The following is a 23,299-nucleotide window of genomic DNA, read 5'->3' as shown; positions in this document are numbered from 1 at the left end:
TAAGTAAGGCCACACCAATTTAATCTCTTGGTTAACGAATTCGCCCGCTTCATTTTTTTCTGATTTGCAAATAAAAATAAAAATTCAGAATCAACTGCAAAATGCTCATATTTTGCCCTGAACAGTTGAAAACAGTCCTTTTCTTCCTAGCTGTCACAGACATTCCATCTTTCAATGTAATGGTATTATTAAAAGTTAAAAATCCATTGTTTAAATTTTGAACCAGCCTGGTGTGTTGACTTCATGGCTCCTATCGTACCATTTTGGGCCATAATAGGATGCCTAGGCCTGTTTTTATTTTTTTCGCCCGCCCGCTTTGTAGAAAAATCCGTTAACCAAGAAATTAAATTGGTGTGGCCTTACAGCAGGTCTAAAACTCCCTAAATTGCAAAGACTTTGCACACACAAATTACAACTACGCGAAAAAAAAAGTTTTTCAAGCGCTGACGCAGTATGCACGCCCCCTCGGCAGACGGAATGGGAGTCAGAGATACCAAGAAATTGATGGAGCACTTCGGAAATCTTTCCAACTCCGCCGGACACCCTTTGACTGATCCTCTCCCGGCTCTGGTGCAGCTCAGGTTGGTTATTGATGGTCCGGGACTCCAGAAATCCTAGCCTGGTATCCAGTCTTATGTGATTGGGAGTGTTGGGGTGTTCGGGCAGCTTGTGCCTTTGGGGGCTCTAAGAGCTTCCCCCGCCCAGTGCAACAGACCGCCCCGGTAGGAGAGTTACGCTAATAAGAGACAGTATGCTTGGGGATTTGGTTTCCCCCAACATGATGTTTGTGGAGGGCTAATCAATCTCTCATGAAATACACACCGGAAAACCTATGTGAGGCGGACGGGACAGAGCTCTTGCGGCCCCGACCACGATCAGACTGGATACCAGGCTACAGAAATCCAACCGTGTCCTGCACTTGTGTCTGGCAGCGCGGGGAAGGAAGGAATTTGTATCCCGACGCAGGCATGACACGAGCCTCCCATATGTCAGCTGGAACGTTGGGCTGTCGGTTTCATGTTTCCCGCTACTCTGTCTGTATTCCCATGCTAACGAGGTGGATCCCCCCGCGCTCCTTCTGGTAGTGCGAGCTCATAAAAGAGCCTTCCCGCGTCAAGTGACGCATAGGGTGGCGCCCATCTCCGTTTTATAGCCCTGGGCCACACACAGTAATCACTACAGCAGGGGGCTAGCCCACTGGTAGTGGTGTGTGTTTAACTCCCATACTCTTTCTCAAATGCTAAGTGCTAAGCAGAGAAAGCAGTATGTACGATTTTTAAAGTCTTTGGTATGACTTGGCCGGGGATCAAACTCACGACCTACCGAATGCAAGGCGAGCACTCTACCCACTTGGCCATTGCACCGGTGTTACTAGCTCGTTACTAGATTATATCTCATCGGAAGTGTTGGAGGTACAGCATGCTTGTTGAAGTGTGGAATTTGCATTTCGGGGCTTGAAATGCCTTTTTCTGCACCCCTGCACAACATTCAAGATTACTTGCACAAGTATTGCCTGCGCAGTGTTTTGAAAATTGTTGCTAGTAACATTATTCTGCTAAGTTCTTTGCTGTCTTCGGTGATGCTTCTTTGAAGAACGCAAGACAGTTTTTGACCAGTGCTGTTGTCTGGAGCAGGTTTTGTCATGGACCAGTGCAGGTTATCTGCAGAAATACCTGCACAGCTCCAATTTTACCTGTAGTTAGGCCAGACCGTCTTAATTTTATGGATGACATCTGCATTGATTTTCGTCTGTTCTCAAAAAAAAAAAAAAAGATCAGGCCCACCGAGGCTCTGGCCTGGCTTATGCTTGGGTAGTCTATGCTAGTTAGAGACAATACGGAGCCGAGCACCCAGGATACCGAAGCTCCAAGACTCAAGAACTCAGTAAATACGTACAGTGACGATTCATGAATTCCACAAAAAGCCAGCATGTGCCGGCTTGTCGTATACGTACTTCCCAAATTCACAATACCAGCTTTGTATTCCTGTGGTTTAGTAGCATTTTTATTTTTGGCTGGAATTTTTTTTTATTCGCCCGCGCGCACTAGTTTGGGGGTCTTCAGGGGATGTCATCCATAAAATTAAGTCAGTGTGGCCTTTAATTATTTTAACCTGTACGTGCAGGCGGTGCATGTATTTTGAGCCCTGCATTTTGTATGTTAATTTTCAAACCAGGGAGCCATGGCATGTGAGAAATGGTGGATGTCTCTGTATAGAAGCTGTAAGCTGATAAATGTTACAGCAGTGCCGAATCTGGGTCTGACTTCACCATTCGCTAAGCACGGCGTTACCGATCGCGCTCTCGGGAACCCCCGTCATCCATTCTGCCCGTTTGAGCGCTCGCCAAGGCGAAAATGACGCGGAAGAATGGAGGGGGGAACACATCTGCAGTAAATTGGTGATTTTCGTGCCGGTTTGGAGCCCAATCATCCGGCTGTTATTACCTGTTAGCTACATCCGCGTTTATGTCCTCCTTATGTAGTCAGACAATTTTCTGTCTCTAGTATTTAGTTATGTCACATGTGTGTGCATCACTCTTAGATGCAGAATACAGTTTCCACAATCATATCCAGTTGCTTGAAGAACTGTTTTTTGGCGTATCATGTTATCTGGATGTCTAACCTTCACTGACATAACATTACGTAACAGTACATTATCATCAGTATGTGCATCACAACCATCCCTGTCCTTGGTGCTGAACTGATTCACTGGCTGTTATGTCTTGCCTGCCTGAAGTGGTTTATATCATATCTATGTGCATCGCTCTGAAGTACAGAACACAGTACATCATTATCTTCATTATGTATATCATAGACATCCCTGTCCTTGGTGCTGAACTGATTCGCTGGCTGTTATTATGTCTTGTCCTCCCAAAGTGTTTTATATCACATGAAAATCACTCAGTGAGATACAGAACACAGTTGAGTACATCATCGTCATCATTATGTTCATCACAACCAGCCCTGTTCTTGGTGCTGAACTGATTCGCTGGCTGTTATTATGTCTTGTCCTCCCAAAGTGTTTTATATCACATTTAGCATCACTCTGAGATACAGAACACAGTACATCATTATCTTCATTATATACATCACAACCAGCCCTGTCCTTGGTGCTGAACTGATTCGCTGGCTGTTATGAACACTGTCACACCACCTTAACAGTTATGGTACAGGAAAACAAGGAGAACCACTGTTAAGGCCACACCAATTTAATTTCTTGGTTAATGGATTTTTCTAGAAAAATAATGGAGCGGGCGGGTGAAAAAAAATAAAAAATAAAAACCGGCCTAGGCATCCTATTATGGCCCAAAATGGTACGATAGGAGCCATGAAGTCAACACACCAAGCTGGTTCAAAATTTAAAATAATGAATTTTGAACTTTTAATGATACCAATGCATTGGAAGACGGAATAACTGTAACAATTAGGATGAAAAGGACTGTTTTCAACTGTTCAGGGCAAAATATGAGCATTTTGCAGTTGATTCTGAATTTTTATTTTTATTTGCAAATCAGAAAAAAATGAAGCGGGCAAATCTGTTAACCAAGAAATTAAATTGGTGTGGCCTAAAGAAGAAATAATGTTGAGATACTGCTAAGGACTCCACTATAGTGACTTATTACTGTCTATTAGTAACAGGACTGCACTCAATCAGAGGACAGTGCTTTTATGTATGTAGAATAATGTTATTACTCCGTGAAGGAGGTCAGGACCTCCGGACGGAGTGTTGTAATCGGCTGATTTTTTATGTTCGCAGTCAAAACACTGGGTTCTCTTTGTGTAATCGGCACGCAATTTTATACGCCGTCTGCGGGCATGCCCGTGTTGATGCACGAATGTGTATTTTTGCCGTTGCTGCTTTCGCGGTCAATGTAATATCGCAGACGCACCCCTACAATTACGAGGCGAATTGGAATGGTCCAGAAAAACGCGTTGTTTGGAATAGCAGTGGGGTTCAAAAAAGTTCATGCAGATACGGGGTGGTTTTTATAAGTGGTTCCAGATGTTTTTGCCCATGGTTAAGAGATGCCAAGTTTTTTGGAAGATGTTCGCAGCCAAAACGCATTCTTCCGTACGTCGCATTTCTGTGTAATTTCGCATGTGGTGTTGCATTATGTCCGGGATGATGCACGTCTTTTTATTTTTACCGTAGCTGTTTTGATATTGGAGTAAATGCTTATTTTCGAAACATCCCCATTTCTTTGAAATGGTTTCGTCCGTTTATGCAACTGTTACTGCGCTAATGACGACCAGTCGCGCTGTCCTGATACACCGCGAATGTGCGAGTGTTCCCTGTAGACAGTCCCGGGAGTCATTTTTTTGCACATTCCAGGAGCCAAACCAAAATACGTTCATGAACCGAGTCCAAAAAACCGAAACGTGAAAATCGGATGATCGGACCTGATGTACATTTCTCTTTCTATAGATTGTACACACAATACACACATCTTTAGATAATCTGGCCATGGACAGGTTAAAAAAAAAGTAACCCTGAATCATACTAGATTAGCGTAAATGCATGTTAATGCGTTCAAAACAAGAAAAAAATTGTTTCCGGGTATTAATCTCTTGAATCACGGCGCTGAATATTGACGCAAAAATATTTCGGGCATCGCGCGCCCTTCCCGCGTCACGTGTAGGCATCTCGCATCTCTGATTGGTTGTTGCGTCTTAAGATGACTGAGCCGACGCGCGTTTAAACAATTTTTCTTTGTTCGATTTATCACACTTCACAGAGAATTGTCGCCAATGGCTACTTCTTTTTGTTGCAATATATAATACTTCACGGAGAATTGTCGCCTATGGCTTCTTGTTGACTGTTATGTTTGTTGTCCATTTCCATTGTAATATCTTATCTCATCAGCAGGGCTGGCCCTTTGCAATAGTCAAAGGCTAGTTAGGCTGCCTTGGCTGTGTATGCTGAACAACCAAACCAATAAATAAAATAAAAAAATAACCACAACCATGCCTCTATGTTGATTTCAGGCCAACGACCCATTCTGGGATCCAGTGGAGGATGTCTTCCTAGGAAGGTAAGTTTATTTATTTTATTTATTTCATTTTCACACACCTGGGTAGCCCAACTCAGCTTTGACAAGTGGGGCCCAGTTTACAGAAATAATAAAACATAAGTTAATACTTAAACAGAAGTAACAGAGAATTGTATGTAAAACATATATAACTCAGGTAACCAAATTATACAAAATAGATGCAAAATAGTTGAGAGAATTTCATTCATTCTTATATATTGGAGGATAGCAACTACTTATTCATACAATGTGTATCTTACATGAGGTGTGGTGTTTTGGTTATCCATGTATCAACCTAAACAACATGATTATTCCAATTCCTTAGGCCAGACCAAGTAATTTTTCACCCGTGCTTCTTGTAAGTAGTGGGATAGTGGGAGGTGGGATAAGGGAAGATGTGGTTAGAAGCAGGACAGGACGTCACTGCTGTTCCACTGGTTTATTGCTGTTTTCATGATGAATAAAAGACTTGTTGGTTGTTCTCTCATTCAGTTTGTGTCCTAACATTTGTCATTCCTTAGTGTATTTCAAATCTAGGCATCTTTTTTTTTTTTTGCCCTTGTTGGTTTTTTTTTTGCTTTCGCATTAGATTTAGGGTCTCCAGAGGACGTTATCCATTACTTGGTGTGGCCTTACCATGTGCTCACTTGAACTCTTGGTTTACACTTTGGATGAAAATTGTTGCTGCATGGTTCTAGAAAAATTTAGCACGAGGGAGTAGATGGCATTAGCATGGCAAGGGAGCGAAGCAAACGAGGGGGAATATTTTTTATGAGAGTAAAGCAGTTTGTAATGCTAGAATGCAATGTTGTATAATATTTTTACATCTTTACTGGTAAAAGATCATTGTGAGAAAGACTAAACGTTGTGTATGTAGACACTTAGGGTTCAATCTGAAAATTGATATGAGGGAGCTGGCTGGTTACATGAGGGAGTAGCACCCCTTATTCCTCTGTTTAGAAAAAACCCTGCTGCATTCTCCATTCAAATCGCGGGCAGCCGAAGTGAAGTGCCCCGGGTTAACACACACCGCTGTGCATCGCTAAGGCCACACCAATTTAATTTGTTGCTTTTCGGATTGCCCTGTCCATTTTTTTTTGATTTGCAAAAAAAAAAAAAAAAATTGGTTCTAAATTAACTGCATGAAAGACATACATGTACCTTGGCTCCAATGGTTGAAGGTACAAGTCATTTTCTTCTTAGTTCTTAAGTTTTTCAATGTTTTCTTCTTAGTTCTTAAGTTTTTCAATGTAACAATGCAGTTTTGTTTCATTAAAAGTTCAAAATCTATTGTTTTGACTATAAACCAGCCTGGTATGTTCACTTCATGGCTCATATTGTAACATTTCCGGCTATCATAGGATGCCTTGGCCTGTTTTTTTTTTCCTGTCACTCCTGATTTTTTGTGAAAAAATCTGAGAAACAACAAATTAAATTGGCATGGCCTAATGATGAAAGCGTGTACAAATGGAGGCCATTAAGCTCCTACCAGAGTGCTTGGGCCTCAGATTTGTATTACTTAGCCCTGTAATGGGATTTTATGCCTCGCATCAATCCCGACACCTTCAACAGGTTGATTAATTCTGTTCTTATTAAAGGCATTCAGTGCAGTTTTTAGGGCTTGGAAACCCAATTTTTCAAAGCCAATATTTTAGTCATTTATCTTACTACATACTGAGTTGAAACAACACTATCCCAGTGTATATTGACCCTCATGGAGCAAAAATTCTGACAGAAAATGGTCACTGGAAGGCCCATGGGTTGATTTTTTTAGGGTACCACCCAGAAAATAAAGGACTCAGGGCTTGTTTCTGCAGCCCAAAGTACGAAAATGCTGACTCAAATGTGCCAATATCACAAAGATTGCCTTATTTAGAACACTTTCCAATTTTGCAAGGCGCAGTATGTTAGCCTTTTATTAATGAAGATTTACCACATTTGTGGAAGGATTGACATAACAGGTGACTCTTCAAAGATGTCAAACCTCAGACCAGACTGTAAGGTTTGAACCACTCACACCGGGAAGGTCCCCTACTCATTTCGATAAGTGTGGTGGGTTCTTTAACGTGCGTGGGGTGTGGCTCTCCCAAACATGGGACCCCTATTTAACGTTCTATCCGAGGGACATCCCTAACCGAAGCTAGGTACTAATTTTCATTGATGTCTGTCACCATGGTAACTGGTGTTGGGTTACATAATGTTGCAAGTGCCATGCAGAAGTTCAAGAGGGTCTGCATGGTCACCATATATCTGAGTGTGTTTGAATAAGAATAAACAAAGCAGTAGTTTGTTGAGCTTGACCATGTGAAGGTAAACATGATGCATTTGCTTTGCAAATGTTACCTATCTAGTTTCTTTCTTTCTAGTTAATGCATTACTTTTGTTGCACCTCCCGCAGTGCCCACGTCTGGCTGCAGAGCCTTGCCTACCGCATCCAGGTAGATGAGCAGATCGAAGTGCACAACTACCAGGGGAAGGAGGAGGCCATGGTGCAGGTGGTCATCTCACCCGCCGACGCCCAGGGCAGGTCAGAGCCTTGTTTGTTTGTTTGTTCCGCATAACCGGTAAGCCACCTTTTAACTTTAGGCCACAGCAAGTAAATTTTATGGATGACATCCTCCGCAGTCTCCAAATCTAATGCGAGCGGGCGAAGAAAAAAAACAAGATGGGCCGAAAAAACAAGGTACCTACATTTTAAATTTTTGACTCAATCATTGTACAAATGGTTTGATTCAGTGGAAACATCATATACACAGCCAGCATCACATACATGTATCACTGCATCAAAGTAAGAAACAAAACATTAAATCAGAGCCTTTTCTTGCATGTTGACCACTGTCAGAAGGCAACAAAAGTTCTTGTTTTTTTTCCCAAAATCAGGCGAAAATTAATGCGCGTGCTGATGTCATCCATAAAAATTACTCGCTGTGGCCTTAGGTGTAACACACCAGTTTTGTCCATGTAAGTACAAGCTGCGTAAGACCAGACTTTACATTATGTAGCAAGTGGCAGGACAGAGTTGGAGGGGCTGCTCACCCTGGTGCAAGTGGTTATCTCTTCCGCTAACGCACAGGGCAGGTTAGAGCCTTGTTTGTTTGTTTCGCATAACCAGTAAACATTATGTAGCAAGTGGCAGGACAGAGTTGGAGGGGCTGGTCACCATGGTATCTCTTCCGCCAACGTACAGGGAAGGTCAGAGCCTTTGTTTGTTTGTTTGTTTCACATAACCGGTAAGCCACCTTTTAACTTTAGGCGTAACACACCAGTTTTGTCCATGTAAGTACAAGCTACATAAGACCAGACTGTACATTATGTGGCCAGTGGCAGGACAGAGTTGGAGGGGCTGGTCACCCTGGTGCAAGTGGTTATCTCTTCCGCCAAAGCACAGGGCAGATCATAGCCTTTGTTTGTTTGTTTATTTCTTTTGCATAACTGGTAAACTGTGCATGCCTTTAGGCATGACACACCAGTTTTGTACATGTAAATACAAGCTACGTAAGACCAGACTGTAAGGTTTGAACCACTCACACCGGGAAGGACCCCTGATTTTTTTCGATAAGTTCGGTGGGTTCTGAAACGTGTGTAGGCTGTTTTTTTTATTTTATTTTATTTTATGACGATTTACCACATTTGTGGAAGGATTGACATAACAGGTGACTATCACCTCTTCAAAGATGTCAACCCCGAGACTAGACTGTAAGGCTTGAACCACTCACACCGGGAAGGTCCCCTACTCTTTTCGATAAGTGCGGTGGGTTCTTTAACGTGCGTGGGGTGTGGCTCTCCCAGACACGGGACCTCCATTTAACGTCCTATCCGAGGGACGTCCCAAGCCGAAGCTAGGTACTCATTTACACCTGAGTGAAGTGAGGAAAGTCGTGTAAAGTGCCTTTCCCATGGGCACAAGGTCGGTGACATGGGCAGGATTGGAACCCACGACCTCTCGGGTGTGAGCCAAACGCGCTACCGACTGCGCCACACGACCACACAGCTGTGACTGATCATCGCCCAACCTTGCACTTTTAGGACTCTCCACCAGAGGGCCACCTTACTGTACATACCGGCAGCATGTCAGGAATGTCTCTTGTGTGCGCTACAGACAGAGGAGAGAATTGATTGGGTGGAGTTGCCCTGCTGAATCAGGTCTGTTGATCCCTTCCCGCGGAGGTGCAGGGATTGATTCCCGATACCCACGCAGATTGCTTTGAGATTAGCAGGGCTCGAAATTAAAGGTGTCCTGATGGTCAGTGCAATAGCTCAGTTGGTAGAGTGCTCGCCGGGAGGTCGTGAGTTCTATCCCCGGCAGGGTCATAGCAAAGACTTTAAAAATGGTACATACTTCTTTCCCTGCTTAGCACTCAGCACATATGAGAAAGAGTGTGGGAAGGCCAAACAAACAGCACTACCAGCAGACTAGCCCCCTGCTGTTTAAAAGATCATTAACGTTAAAAGCAATAAAACATTATACAAGAATATTAAAATCTGCGCACAGTAACAACGACAACGTAGACACAGAGTTTTGCAGGCATTACATCATTGACAGAGCTCTAGGGATACATGAGTTCTTGTGTCTGTTAGACTTGCTAACAGGTGGTTTCAGTCCCAAACGGCGGCGAAGGTCTCCCATTCAGGGCCCGCCGTGACGGATGCGTGTCATTCCGCCGGCTGATGGCACGCCAATTCTACCTCGCCAGGTTCACAAATGTTCCGCTCTCGCACTTCATCAAAACTAATGGAAAATAATGGTGGACGTGTCGGAGGCTGAGTTCCGTGGCGGGTGACATGCCCGTAGCCAGGATTTTGGTTGGGGGATTCTTCCTACTGTCCAAGGCTTTGTAGGGGGTCCGGGGGCATGCTCCCCCAGAAAATTTTGAAAATTGAATCTTCTGAAATCGCATTGCCTGTGTTTTTGAGCGGATTTCAAAGAAGATAGGATTCCAGTCAGGGCCCGTTTTTCTGTCGATTGAAGGAACTTCGTATGAGTTGTGACGGAAATATAATCTGTCAACCTTGACGGACCAAATTTACAAAAATCTTGGGTAAAAATATGAAAACATTCAATGGCATCAACCACTCCATGATTTGCCTCTAAATATGTTGAAAATTACATTTTCAAAGGCTTGAAAATACTAATTTTGTCCCCAGACCCCCCTAGATTGGGAGCAATCTTCCCCCAGGTCTGAATATAGACCTGGGCTGATGGAAAAAGATTTTGAGTTGGCTAGAGCCCAGGGGGAGGAGATTTCTCTGTCCTGGGCAGGGATGCGTGGCAGTGTCCTGAGCATCTCAGGACATTTCCAGAAGGATCGAGTGTAACACCACAGGTGACAAGAGAGGTCAGGGTGTAACAGGAGAGCACGAAGGGTCGCGGGCGAGGTCACAACATTATCACGTGTGTGAAGTTCGCCTTTCTACCTGGTAACGTGTAGCAGTTGGAGGAGGAGGGGGGGGTGACAATCTGTGCTGCAGGAAATAACCACAGGCCAAACCATCATTATCTCAAAACCCACACGGCGGAGCGCACTCATTGTACTGAAAATTGGAGGCATTGATTTCTGTTGGACGCCAGAACTGGTGGATAATTAAAATTGTAAAATCAAAGGCCAGGGTCTCCATTAGCGCGGACCCTATTGTGGAAAGGATGGGTCAGCTGCCAAGAGAGTAGATTGGGACTTTTGAAAAGGGAAGCGGCGAGAATTGTTCTGTCTGTCTGAGGAGGTTGGTGTGACTGATGGAGCTGGGATTATAGAATTTGTTCAAGAGGGTCAATCAATGGGACATTCATCAGACAGGCTGGGAGGAGACTTTAGCTGTCTGCACGTCAGACAGATTTTTTTAAATTTTATTCACAATGGATTTTTGAGCATTGGATAGGAAGCACTTGTTGTGCTTATGTAAATCCGCTGCTCATAAAACATAATACAAATGTAAACATAAAGATGACATAAAGTATAGCATTAACATAAAATGAAAGTGGCTGGCGCACCAATACCTAGCATAACATTATTGAGATTGGTCAAATCTTTGTGGTGGATATAGTTAAACATAATATCAAAGATACGTCAGACAGATGTGAGCCTCGGCAAACCAACAGTACTGACAATTTACTGTTATTAGGAACTGGCATCATCTACTAAAACATTCACTGAAAACATTTACTGAATATTCACACTTTATGTAAATTCCAAGTAAATAATCAGTAATTGAGTCATGAAGAAACAGTAAATGCCCAGTTAACATTTACTGGTGAAACAGTATATGTATACAGGTGACACCATACAGTTACTGTAAATATTTACTTTGAGTAAATGAGTACTGACACAACAGTAAATGATTGTCTTGACAGTAGATTCCTACATACATGTACATAGCAGTAAATAACTACTGTCTTTACAGTGTGTAAATGAGTACCTAGCTTCGGCTAGGGACGTCCCTTGGATAGGACGTTAAATTGAGGTCCCGTGTTTGGGAGAGCCACACCCCACGCACGTTAAAAGAACCCACTGCACTTATCGAAAAGAGTAGGGGACCTTCCCAGTGTGAGTGGTTCAAACCTTACAGTCTGGTCTCGGGGTTGACATCTTTGAAGAGGTGATAGTCACCTGTTATGTCAATCCTTTCACAAACGTGGTAAATCGTCATAAATAAATAAATAAATAAAGTAACAAAACAGTAAAAGATGTTGAGTTAGAACCAGCGGGAACTCAGGCGCGCCGGGACTATCATCGCTACATGGAACAGGCCATAGCTGATGAGCATTGAGTTAGTGCCACAGTGCGCCCGTGACAGATCCGGGGGTATTAACTGGTACAGGCACTAATAGAGTACGATCCATGGTCCGGCCCTTGTTTGTGCCTGGCCGGCCGTGTCCATTGATACCTCATTCGGCCGCTACAGGACGTGAAATTACCAGCTGTGTCCATTCTGCTGGCTTCAGCAATAAAGCCCATACAACCTGTCATGTCTGATCAGGGTTAAGGATGTTAAGCTGCGCAGGGGCGCTGAGGGTTGACCTGAGGTAGCGGCGCTGTCCCCGGTGAGCTTACCGTCCTCCTGATGCGCAGATTAACGGAATGACTTGACAGAATCGCTGTCCTACATGCGATTTTATGGGTCTGTACCTCCCGATGTTCAGATTAGGCCACACCAGGTAATTTTCATGGGTGACGTCCTCTGGAGGCCCTCAATCTAATGCGAGAGTGCAAAAAAAACCAAGAAGGGCCGAAAAAAGCAAAACATGCCTAGATCTGAAATATACTAAGGGACTACAAATGTTAGGACACAGATAACATGAGAAAACAGTGTAACAACCAACAAGTCTTTTATTCGTCATAAAAACAGCAATAAATCAGTGGAACAGCAGTTGTCGTCCTGTTCTGTTTCTTCCCTTTAATCACACCTTCCCTTATCTCACTGTTTTGACTCTTTATTCCTTAAGTTACAAGGAGCTGAATTTGTTGTTGTTGTTTTTTCTGGGAAAAGGCCAAAGTTAATGCGTGCGTGGGCATCATCCATAAATGTTACTTGGTGTGGCCTGAAGGGAACAGAATCGCTGTCCTACATGCAGTTTTATGGGTCTGTACCTGTCTCTACTCCAGCCTGATTAGGTATCCCACAACCCCCTGGGTACAGTTAGACCCTAATGCCGGCGGTTATTCTGCCATATTGCAGCCCATCAGCCATAATTTATACAACAAACATCAAACACAATCATCATAAAGAGACCGCAAAGGGTTTGCCCCTGATATCTACGACATTTAGATGAAGACCTGTAGTTGATTTAATATGTCATTGGTCGGGTTTGTGATAATTTTCCTGCGTCATTTCTGATTCTTGAAGAAAGTTAAACATCACTGGAAGGAGTTAATTAAGATCTTGGACGCAGAACGGGATTACTTTGCGAGAGGGGGTGAAAGAAGCCATCTACATCAGAGCAATGCCAACCTACGCTCCGTGCTCAACCGTGACGGGGGGCGGTACTGACTTCCGACGAACTTTGACCCAGTGCTGACGTCACACGTGGCTAAAAGTCACGTGTCCACACCACTTGGGTCATAAGGCCACACCAATTTAACTTGTTGGTTCTCGGATTCGCGTCTTCATTTTTTTCTGATTTGCAAAAAAAAAAAAAAGATTCTGGTTCTAAATCAGCTATTTTGCCTCCAACACTTGAGGAAAGACCTTTTCTTCCTAGTTGTTACAGTTTTTCCATCTATCAACGCAGTGGTTTGATTAAAAGTTCAAAATTCATTGTTTGAATATCAACCCAGCCTTTTGTGTTGACTTCATGGCTCCTATCGTTGCATTTAGGGCTATAATAGGATGCCTAGAACTGTTTTTATTTTCAATTTTTTTTGCCCTGTCGCTTCATATTTTTCCTGAAAAAAATCCAAGAACCAACAAATTGGTGTGACCGGAAGTCTAAAAAAAAAAAAGAAAGAAAGATAATCCCTACCTACCGACCCAAATTTTTTTCAGGACTGAAACAGGAAACAACTTTTTTTTCATAGGCCTGACTAGGAAGAAAGCCGAACTTCACACGTGATAACGTCGTGACCTTGCCCACGACCTTTCGTGCCCTCCTCTTACACCCTGACCTCTGTTGTCACCTCTCCTGTTCCGCTCGATCCTTCTCAGGATCCAAACTTTTTTTCTTCACACCTGCACTGGAGCAGGTGATGTTGGAAATTACCTTCACCAGACAAGTTTTACCTGCACCACTCAGAATTTGGGAAGTGTGGATCATACTAGAACTGTTCAGAAACTGCTGCAGCTATTATTTCTTTTACAGTTCACACACAGGTGATGACAGTCAGTACAGCTGAGAAAACACACACAACTACATTTGTATAGTTAGTTAGACGTGATTGCACACTGATGCTGAGGCTTGATGGCAGCCCGCCACTTGCCTCTGTCCTGTGGGTTGATGTTATATGTAGGTTAAGGTGGAGGAAGTCCTCCCTTATGTTGTCCATCCATCTCTTCCTTTTACGCATCCAATGTATTTCTTGTATGTTGAGTGTTGTGCATGTGAAACCTTGCAGATGTAGTGAGTATTCTTACAACATCCAATGTTTTTCATGTATTTGACTGTTGTGCACCTGAAAACTTGTGTGTTAAGTGTGCAGTTAATCTTGTAGTTTTTCTTGTAGTAAAATGTTAACCTTTATTTCAACACAAGATTACACAGAGATGAAATTTTCAGCGACCACTGTCGCCTTCATCAGGATAGTTAATGACCAATCACTTCAAAACGGAATCTTGCGAGAGTTACGGTTACAGATACATGATCTTATTCACGCGAGACTTAATGGATATGTGACGTCAGCAATTGATAGTCATGTATATCCTTGCAGCATCCATGTTTTTCTTGTTTTTCATGTTTTTCTTGACTGTTACACAGTATTGTGTATTTTGACTGTTGTGTTTGTGTGAAACTTTGCATACAGCTTCCCGACAAAGAAGCGATGGTGGATTGTCATAAAACTTGGTAGGCGGGTGGTAGGCCCCCTAGTGGCTAGTTATGGTAGTGCAACGAAACTTCCAGTTTTGATATCTTGTATTCTGACTGTCGTATGTTTGAAACCCTGCAGACAGCTTCCCGACGCAGAAGCGATGGTGATTGACCCCTCGGAGCTTCTGGGGAAGAGGTTAGACTTCATCATCAGCATCCCGCAATGCCTGGGGATGAAGTGGATACAGGAGGAGAAGTCTAGAGGGTCCATGTTTAGGTACGTTCACGTTCACTCACTCACTCATTCACATGTACTCGCCCACTCGCTCACTCAATCATTCACTCACACTCAGACACTCAGTCACACACTCACACACACGCTCACTCACTCGCTCACTCAATCATTCACTAACACACTCGCTCACTCATTCACTCACACATTCGCTCACTCACTCAATCATTCACTGACACACTCACTCGCTCACTCAGTCAATCATTCACTCACACACTCGCTCACTCAATCATTCACTCACACACTCGCTCACTCAGTCAATCATTCACTCACTCGCTCACTCAATCATTCACTGACACACTCACTCGCTCTCTCAGTCAATCATTCACTCACACACTCGCTCACTCACTCGCTCACTCAATCATTCACTCGCTCACTCACTCGCTCACTCAATCATTCACTCGCTCACTCACTCGCTCACTCAATCATTCACTCACACACTTGCTCACTCAGTCAATCATTCACTCACACACTCGCTCACTCACTCGCTCACTCAATCATTCACTCGCTCACTCACTCGCTCAGTCAATCATTCACTCACACACTCACTCGCTCAGTCAATCATTCACTCACACACTCGCTCAGTCAATCATTCACTCACACACTCGCTCACTCACTCGCTCACTCACTCATTCACTGACACTCTCACTCGCTCACTCAGTCAATCATTCACTCACACACTTGCTCACTCACACTCAGACACTCAGTCACACACACTCGCACACACACATTCACTCACTGACACACTCTCACACTCTCACTCAGGAGGAGAAGTCAAGAGGGTCCATGTTTAGGTACGTTCACTTTCACACTCATTCATTCACTCACTCACACTCACTCATACCCACTCACTATCCATGTTTAGGTACGCACACTCGCACACTCACACACATTCATTCACTCACTCACTCACATGCACACGCTCACACATTTAACTCACTCATTCACTCACTATCACACACACACATTTACTCACTGACACACTCACACAGGCACACACCCGCTCATTCACTCACACACACACACTCACTCTACAACAAGTACAAGGTTTGACACAGATTGATAATTATACATGTATAACCTCGTAACTCAATGTACCAACTTCTTTCATACCCACCTGAGAACACATACTGAAAGATGTGCCAAAAGTTGAGAAAATTTGGTGTCCCTAGATAAAAAAATTCTAACAACATCAATTCCATCCTCCCCTTTCATCCCTTGAAGCTTATAAAGGGCTATCATGAAAGTTCATCTGTGTTGGTAGTTACATTTTTGAAGTTAAAACTTTTGTTCCAACACAAAATATTCTCTCACCTAGAGCTTTCAAACAGTCACTCTGGTCTTCCTCAGTAGACTGACCCAGTGAAGCTTGTCACGTGGCTTCTTTGAAGTGTGACGTCAACACTGGGTCAAAGGTACATTTGTATCTGGTAGTGGTAGATGATGTCGACCCCCGTCGCGGTTCAATGTAGGGTGATGGGCCCTGATGTACATGTATATGGCTTCCTTCACCCCTCTCAAGAAATAGTCTTGTTCAGTGTCTAAAATCCTTACAGTGTCAAGTGAAACAAAATGTCCGGGTGACTCTATGTGGATGTGTTGAGACACCTCTGAACTGGCAGAGCTAGGCCGTGTATGTTCTTGAAACCTGGCTTTCAGAGACCTCTCTGTTTCCCCAATGTACATTATAAAGGTCTGTTTACAAAACAAGTTACAGAAAGGAGACAAGGAATATGAGGTGTGTAAATCACAGTGTTGCTTAGTGTAGGAACAAAGCTTTATAGTTTCCCCCAAGAGTTTTATCACAAAGTAAGCAGCTGATCTTCAAGTTACAGAAAAAAGACGATGTGGAATATGTGATATGTGTAAATCACAGCTTTATAGTTTCCCCTGAAGAGTTTTATCACAAAGTAGTTCTTTTGATGTTAGCATTTACATGACAACAGGATGCACTTAAGGGAAAGCCTGTGTTTTACACCAATCGGAATCATTCATGTACTGTGAGCAGGGATTTTTGTAGAAAAATTTAGCATGAGGGAGTAGATCGCATTAGCATGGCAAGGGACCGAAGCAAACGAGGGGGGATTTTTTTTATGAGAGTAAAGCAGTTTGTAATGCTAAAATGCATTGTTATGTTTACCGAAGGAAAACATATTGTTTTTACTCAGTTTCTTCCTCCTCTTCTGTTCCAAACACTAACCTCTGACCTGACCAATGACATGATTTGTTGACGTCTGTCACCATGGTGACTGGTGTTGGGTTACATAATGTTGCAATTTCATGGTCTGCTCTACTCCTGTCACCATATACTAGTAGTACATGTATGTAAATGTGTTTGAGTAAAAATTAACAGGGCAGACCATGTCCGAAGGTAAACATTATGCATTTGCTTTGCAAATGTTACTTTGCAAATGTTACTTCTCTAGTTTTATAATATTTTTACATGTTTACTGGAAAAAGATCATTTTGAGAAAGACTAAATGTTGTGAATGTAGACACTTAGAGTTCAACCTGAAAATTGATATGAGGGAGCTGGCTGGTTACATGAGGGAGTAGCACCCTTATTCCTCTGTTTAGAAAAACCCCTGATGAGTATCAGGCTGTCAACTACAAACATAAGTTTACGAGCGCAGACAATAGACTGTTGTTTCAAGAGCTAAAGAAGCTGGTACTTGATTACAAACAGTTTTTGTGTGAGTTTAATAAACACAATCATAAAGGAAGATACAAAATGTACATGTAAGTATCCTACACAGGTATGATTGATTTAGATGTGTCTGCCACAACAACAGGGATACTGGTAAAATAAATCATCAATCAGTTTTGACAGTGATGTGAGAAGAGTATTAATTTTTGATTTGCAAAAAAAAGATGCTGGTTTTAAATCAACTCAAATATGCTCATATTTTGCCCCCAACAGTTGAGGAAAGTCCTTTTCTTCCTAGTTATATTTCAGTCCATACCATGGTATGGATGAAATATATTGTGTTCCCTCATGTTTCTCCTCCTCCTTCTCCTCCTCCTGCCACTCGTTCAGAGGGATTCAACTCCGCCATCATTCAGCCAAATGATCTGAAATTTGGCATGGAGGTAGAGTGGGCCAATACCCCCAGACGTTTCTTTCATTTTTTTGAAACATGCCTTTGAAAAATTTCAAGGTTTTTTTGGGGCAATTTCCGACAAAAAATGGATTTTTGGATCCTGAGCCCTGGTATTACAACCAAATGATATGACATTCGGTATAAGGGTACCTTGAACGTGTGTCTACAGAATAGCAGTCATGTATTTGGCATACACCACTTCCAAATGACTCATTTGGGGGACTTTAATGGCTATTTTCAGCAAAAAAAGGGCCAAAAGTGCTATACCCGTTCCATGTTCTATCAGTCTAAAGAATGGCCGGTTCCATCCATGGAACACGTGTTCCATTGCGGGTTACCTGAGGTCACATTGCGTAATGACCCACACATTCAATTTTATGTGCCTAAGACCTTCAAAATGTATCAAATCTCATCATTGTAGGTTTTGCATACCTGTAATAAGATTAGTAAAGCTTTCGAGATTCAAAGTACTTGTTGTTGCATCTTTGTTCTCATATAGCTACTATTAAATTCATTTATTTGAGAACCTTTGCCACTTTTGCGTGGGAGGGAGATGGACTGAAATATGCTGTATTTGCTCCCAAGCAAATGTCGGCCTTTCTAGTTGTTACAGTTTTTCCATCTATCAATGCAGTGGTGTGATTAAAAGTTCAAAATTCATTGTTTAGATATTAACCCAGCCTTAGTAGCTCCTATCGTAGCATTTGGGACTATAATGTGATGCCTAGACCTGTTTTTTTTTCTCCCTGTCGCTTCATATTTTTTTCTGAAAAAATCACAGAACCAACAAATTAAATTGGTGTGGCCTAAATAAAAAATGATTCACCATTAAACTTCCTGTGTCAGAGAGAATGTGTAAATATTGCTCCTCAAATGCAGTAGAAGATGAAATTCATTTCATCTCTAACTGTCCATTTTATGACGACATCAGAAAACAATTACTTAGCACCGTGTCCAAAATGCTCCCTTACTTCCCCACTATTCCCTACCACAAAAAAAAACAATTTTACTACTAAAATCAAAGAACCCACATATTATAGACTGAAGAAGTGGGTAAATTCGTCTTCCATTGCCTAAAAAGAAGAAGTCAAACCCAGTAAAACTAGCACATATAATCTCACATACCACTGTATTTTCTTTATATAATTTCTTATGTTGTTTGTAACTGCAATTAGCCCTCGGGCAAGTATCTGCAATAAACTTTCTATCTTCCGTCTGCAGCTTCCAGTTTTACGGCACGTCGAACACGTACAGGTCGAAGCCGGTGTGGCACAGCCCCAACGCCAAGATGAACTTCACACAGCAGTTCACCATCAACCCTGTCTCCATGGAGTTCCTACAGTACCTGCAGACACACGCACTGGTGCTGGACATGTGGGGACTACAGGGTGAGATTTTGCTGTTTTTGCACAGTTTCTTCCTCTTCTTCTTCTCCAAACAAACAAAGTCTAGACTAGACCAGATGTCTGTCACCATGGTAACTGGTGCTGGACATGTGGGGACTACAGAGTGAGATTTTGCCGAAGGAAAACATGTTGTTTTTGCACAGTTTCTTCCTCTTCTTCCTCTTCTTCTTCTCCAAACAAACAAAGTCAATGACCTGGACCAGACGTCTGTCACCATGGGAACTGGTGCTGGACATGTGGGGACTACAGGGTGAGATTTTGCTGTTTTTGCACTGTTTCTTCCTCTTCTTCTTCTCCAAACAAACAAAGTCAATGACCTGGACCAGACGTCTGTCACCATGGTAACTGGTGCTGTGGCAGACACCCAGTGGTGTTGGGTTACATTTTGTAGCAGGACAGAGCTGGAGTGGCTGATATATATTATGAATGTGTCCGAATAACAATAAACAGAGCAGTAGTTTGTCAGGCTAGACCAATTGTGAAGGTAAACATTATGCATTTGCTTTGCAATTGTTACCTTTCTAGTCTTAAATGCTTTTTCACAAACTTGTTTCTGCAGAAGGGCGAGAAGATGACCTCCCCAGTTCCCCCCAGGACGGCTCAGACAACGGCTACGGCGGCAGTCAGACAAACAAACAAACAAACAAACAAACAAAATAGTCAGTTTCTCACACACTTGTCTTCCTTTTCTTGGTTTCTACAGAAGGGCGTGAGGATGACCCCCCGAGTTCCCCCCAGGACGGCTCAGACAACGGTTACGGCAGCAGCTCCACCATCCAGGACGGGTCAAGGTCATCTTCCTTCTCCGACTCTGACCTGGAACAGGTCCTGGTGAGTCAGTATGACAAACAAACAAAAACAAATAGTCCCTGTGAGTCGTTCTGACAAAAGCTGAAACAAACAAATAAACAAACAAGGAAACAGTCCTGGTGAGTCAGCCCAACAAACAAACAAGAACAAATAGTCCCTGTGAGTCAGTATGACAAAGGCTCAAACAAACAAACAAACAGTCCTGGCGAATCAGTCTAACAAATAAACAATAATATTCTATAGCTGTGTTGGATATGCTTACAGAGAGGAGAGATATTGGATGCTTGACATCAAACCTGAAGTTTAGCATTCTATGTGTGTCCTTGCAAAGAAAGTTGTTACCATTACACAGTATAGATGTTATTGTCTCACCTTTGAAACATAGGTGAGAGGCCCCGAGGGTGGCCCACTCATATTTCCTGATAGATCACAGCAGTATATATACAGCTGGTGCAGTGTACAGCATGTGTCACACTGGGCTCGAAATTCATTTTTGGGAATAGGTGTACTGGTGCACCTAACCTAAAAAATTGGGTGCACAAAAAATTTGTTGCGTGCATCTGATATAAAACAAAACCTAATTAGAGATCTTACTACTCTTCTGAGCTTGAATCTTAAATGGGAGCTAACTTCAAAGTCTTAAACAAGCACTACTATACATGTATATACATGCATACTATTATTCATTAAATTTTGATATGTAAAAAAAATACCTACAAAAATATTTGGGGTGCACCAGTGCACCCACAGAATAAATTTGGGTGCACTAAAGCCTTAGTCACAACCCGCCGTACGTGCTTTTTGTCCGTACGTTTTTTGGGAGGCCACGTCTGCTACGTAATGTTCTGAAAACGTGGGGAAGGAGTGGCATCTACGCACGTCACTCGCACGGTTGCGCAAAGTGTAAGAGTGTCGTCTTCACGCCAAGTCTACATTGCGCAAGTGGTGATTTGTACGTGCTTACAACGTACGATCTCTGTGCGATTGCAACTTTACCGTAAGGAGGCCGTACTCACACGTGCTTCTTCCGTACGGTACGTACGGGGCACGCGTGTCGCTTGTACTCGCACGCACTTAAAGTTCTACGGCGTGTCTGCGTGCTCCCAAATCCGTAGGATTCTGTACGGAGGCGGTACTCACCACGCACGGATGCCCTACGTTTGCCCACGTTTTTGCACGTAGACAGCACGCAGAAGCACGTACGGCGGGATGTGACCGAGGCTTAAGGATGACATGCACCTGGATTTCCAGCCCTGACAGCAGTATACATCTAGTGCAGTTTGCAGCATGTGTTGTGATTTATGTTTTCATTTCGAGCTGTTCTGTGGAGGGAAAACCTGGTGATGACTAATATACCCTCAACTTCAGGTGTTCATATGTGGTGGTGAATCATCTTAGTTGAAATGTGCCAAGATTATTGGTCTCAGAACTGAGATGAAGGTATTATTAACTAAAGATTTTTTTGGATGGTATTCTTTTAAGGATAATAGAAATTAAAAAAATTAGAGTACTAAAAAAAATCAAATTTGAAAAATTTAAAAATTTCAAAGATTTAAAAAAATTTAAAGATTTTTGAATTTTTAAACTTTTAGATTTTTAGATTTTTAAATTTTTAAATTAAAAAAAATTGAAATATGTGTGTTTGTTGTAACCAGTTTGTGATGTGTATCTCTGTTGTTGCATCACATTTGAGAAGCATAGAACCTTGAGCTAGAAGAAGAAATGAATGAATAAAAGATTGAATGAATGGATGAATTGAATGAATGAACAAATGAATGAATGAAGATTTATGTGCGTGTGTGTGTCTTCTGCAGCACATGCGAGAGGCAGAGAACCTTGAGCCAGAAGAAGGAATGAATGAATAAATAAAATAACGAATGGATGGATGAATTGAATGAATGAACAAATGAATGAAGAATTATGTGCGTGTGTGTGTCTTCTGCAGCACATGCGAGAGGCAGAGAACCTTGAGCTAGAAGAAGAAATGAATGAATAAAAGATCGAATGAATGGATGAATTGAATGAATGAACTAATGAATGAATGAATTATGTGTGTGTGTGTCTTCTGCAGCACATGCGAGAGGCAAAGAACATTGTGATGAAGAAGCAGGTTCAGGAACTGGAGACTGAGCTGAGATGTTTACATGTGTGTGTGTTGTAACCTGTATGTGATGTGTATGGCTGTGTTTGTGTGACTGTGTGTTGTGTTTAAGCTGTATTTAATGTATTGCTGCAGCACATGTGAGAGGCGGAGAACATTGTGCTGAAGAAGCAGGTTCAGGAGCTGGAGGCTGAGCTGAGATGTTTACATGTGTGTGTGTTGTAACCTGTATGTGATGTGTATGGCTGTGTTTGTGCGTTGTGTTTAAGCTGTATTTAATGTATTGCTGCAGCACATGAGAGAGGCAGAGAATCTTGAGCTGAAGAAGCAGGTTCAGGACCTGGAGGCTGAGCTGGAGAAGCTGAGGCTGTCGGAGCAGGCTGCGAGGAAGGAGAAGTTCTCCCTGCTGCAGCAGCTGGAGAAACTGAAGACGGCGCAGCAGGTCCGTGGGGGAGGGGGGCGGCAGCATAACTCTTCTGCAGGTAAGGCCACACCAATTCAATTTCTTGGTTAACGGATTTTTCTAGAAAAATAATACACTGTCTCATTTTTCAAGATCTGTTGCTGAGCTTGCCTCAGAATTCTACTTGACGGCTGGAGGAAATACTCACTGATTTCACATTCATCAACCTCCAGTTTTTCCATAAGGCCACACCAATTTAATTTCTTGGTTAACGGATTTTTCTAGAAAAATAATGGAGCGGGCGGGTGAAAAAAAAAGAAAGAAAGAAAAAAACAGGCCTAGGCATCCTATTATGGCCCAAAATGGTACGATAGGAGCCAGGAAGTCAACACACCAGGCTAGTTCAAAATTTAAACAATTTTATTCAAAATTGCGACATGACAATACAAAGTGTGCACTAGGCAGCAAGTATGCTGATAGCGTGCACACCCAACACATACCTGTACATATGACGTAAAAAGCAACAACAATTAATAGTTAAAGCAAGATTATACACAAGTATACAATTTTCATATAAATTACACCTATAATTAAAATCAATTATAATTATATAACTATACAGCAAAATGAAATGTTAAGTTAGGCTCAGCTGGAAGAGGCACAGAATCTTTTTGATTGGGCAATGAATGTGTGGAGTGCATGT

At 42.5% G+C, this 23,299-nt stretch overlaps 1 protein-coding gene across 1 annotated transcript in view; it reads left to right on the top strand.

Moving 5' to 3' along the window:
• LOC109484062 (kinesin-like protein KIF28P) overlaps positions 1–22,875 on the top strand; it is an 83,239-nt gene extending 60,364 nt beyond the window's left edge. Inside the window, exons 20-25 of the mRNA XM_019787263.1 lie at positions 4,986–5,032; positions 7,428–7,556; positions 14,623–14,760; positions 19,098–19,264; positions 19,986–20,113; positions 22,486–22,875. Coding sequence (XP_019642822.1) covers positions 4,986–5,032; positions 7,428–7,556; positions 14,623–14,760; positions 19,098–19,264; positions 19,986–20,113; positions 22,486–22,707 — 831 coding nt within the window. The 3' untranslated portion in view covers positions 22,708–22,875. The remainder of the gene's footprint in view (positions 1–4,985; positions 5,033–7,427; positions 7,557–14,622; positions 14,761–19,097; positions 19,265–19,985; positions 20,114–22,485) is intronic.
• Positions 22,876–23,299: the final 424 nt, after the last annotated feature.

This window comes from Branchiostoma belcheri, unplaced genomic scaffold (genome assembly GCF_001625305.1).
Source record: "Branchiostoma belcheri isolate BF01 breed outbred unplaced genomic scaffold, Haploidv18h27 scaffold68, whole genome shotgun sequence".
Taxonomy (NCBI): Eukaryota; Metazoa; Chordata; class Leptocardii; order Amphioxiformes; family Branchiostomatidae; genus Branchiostoma; species Branchiostoma belcheri.
Note: the sequence above shows the minus strand (reverse complement) of the source record. Positions and strands in the feature narration are given on the sequence as shown.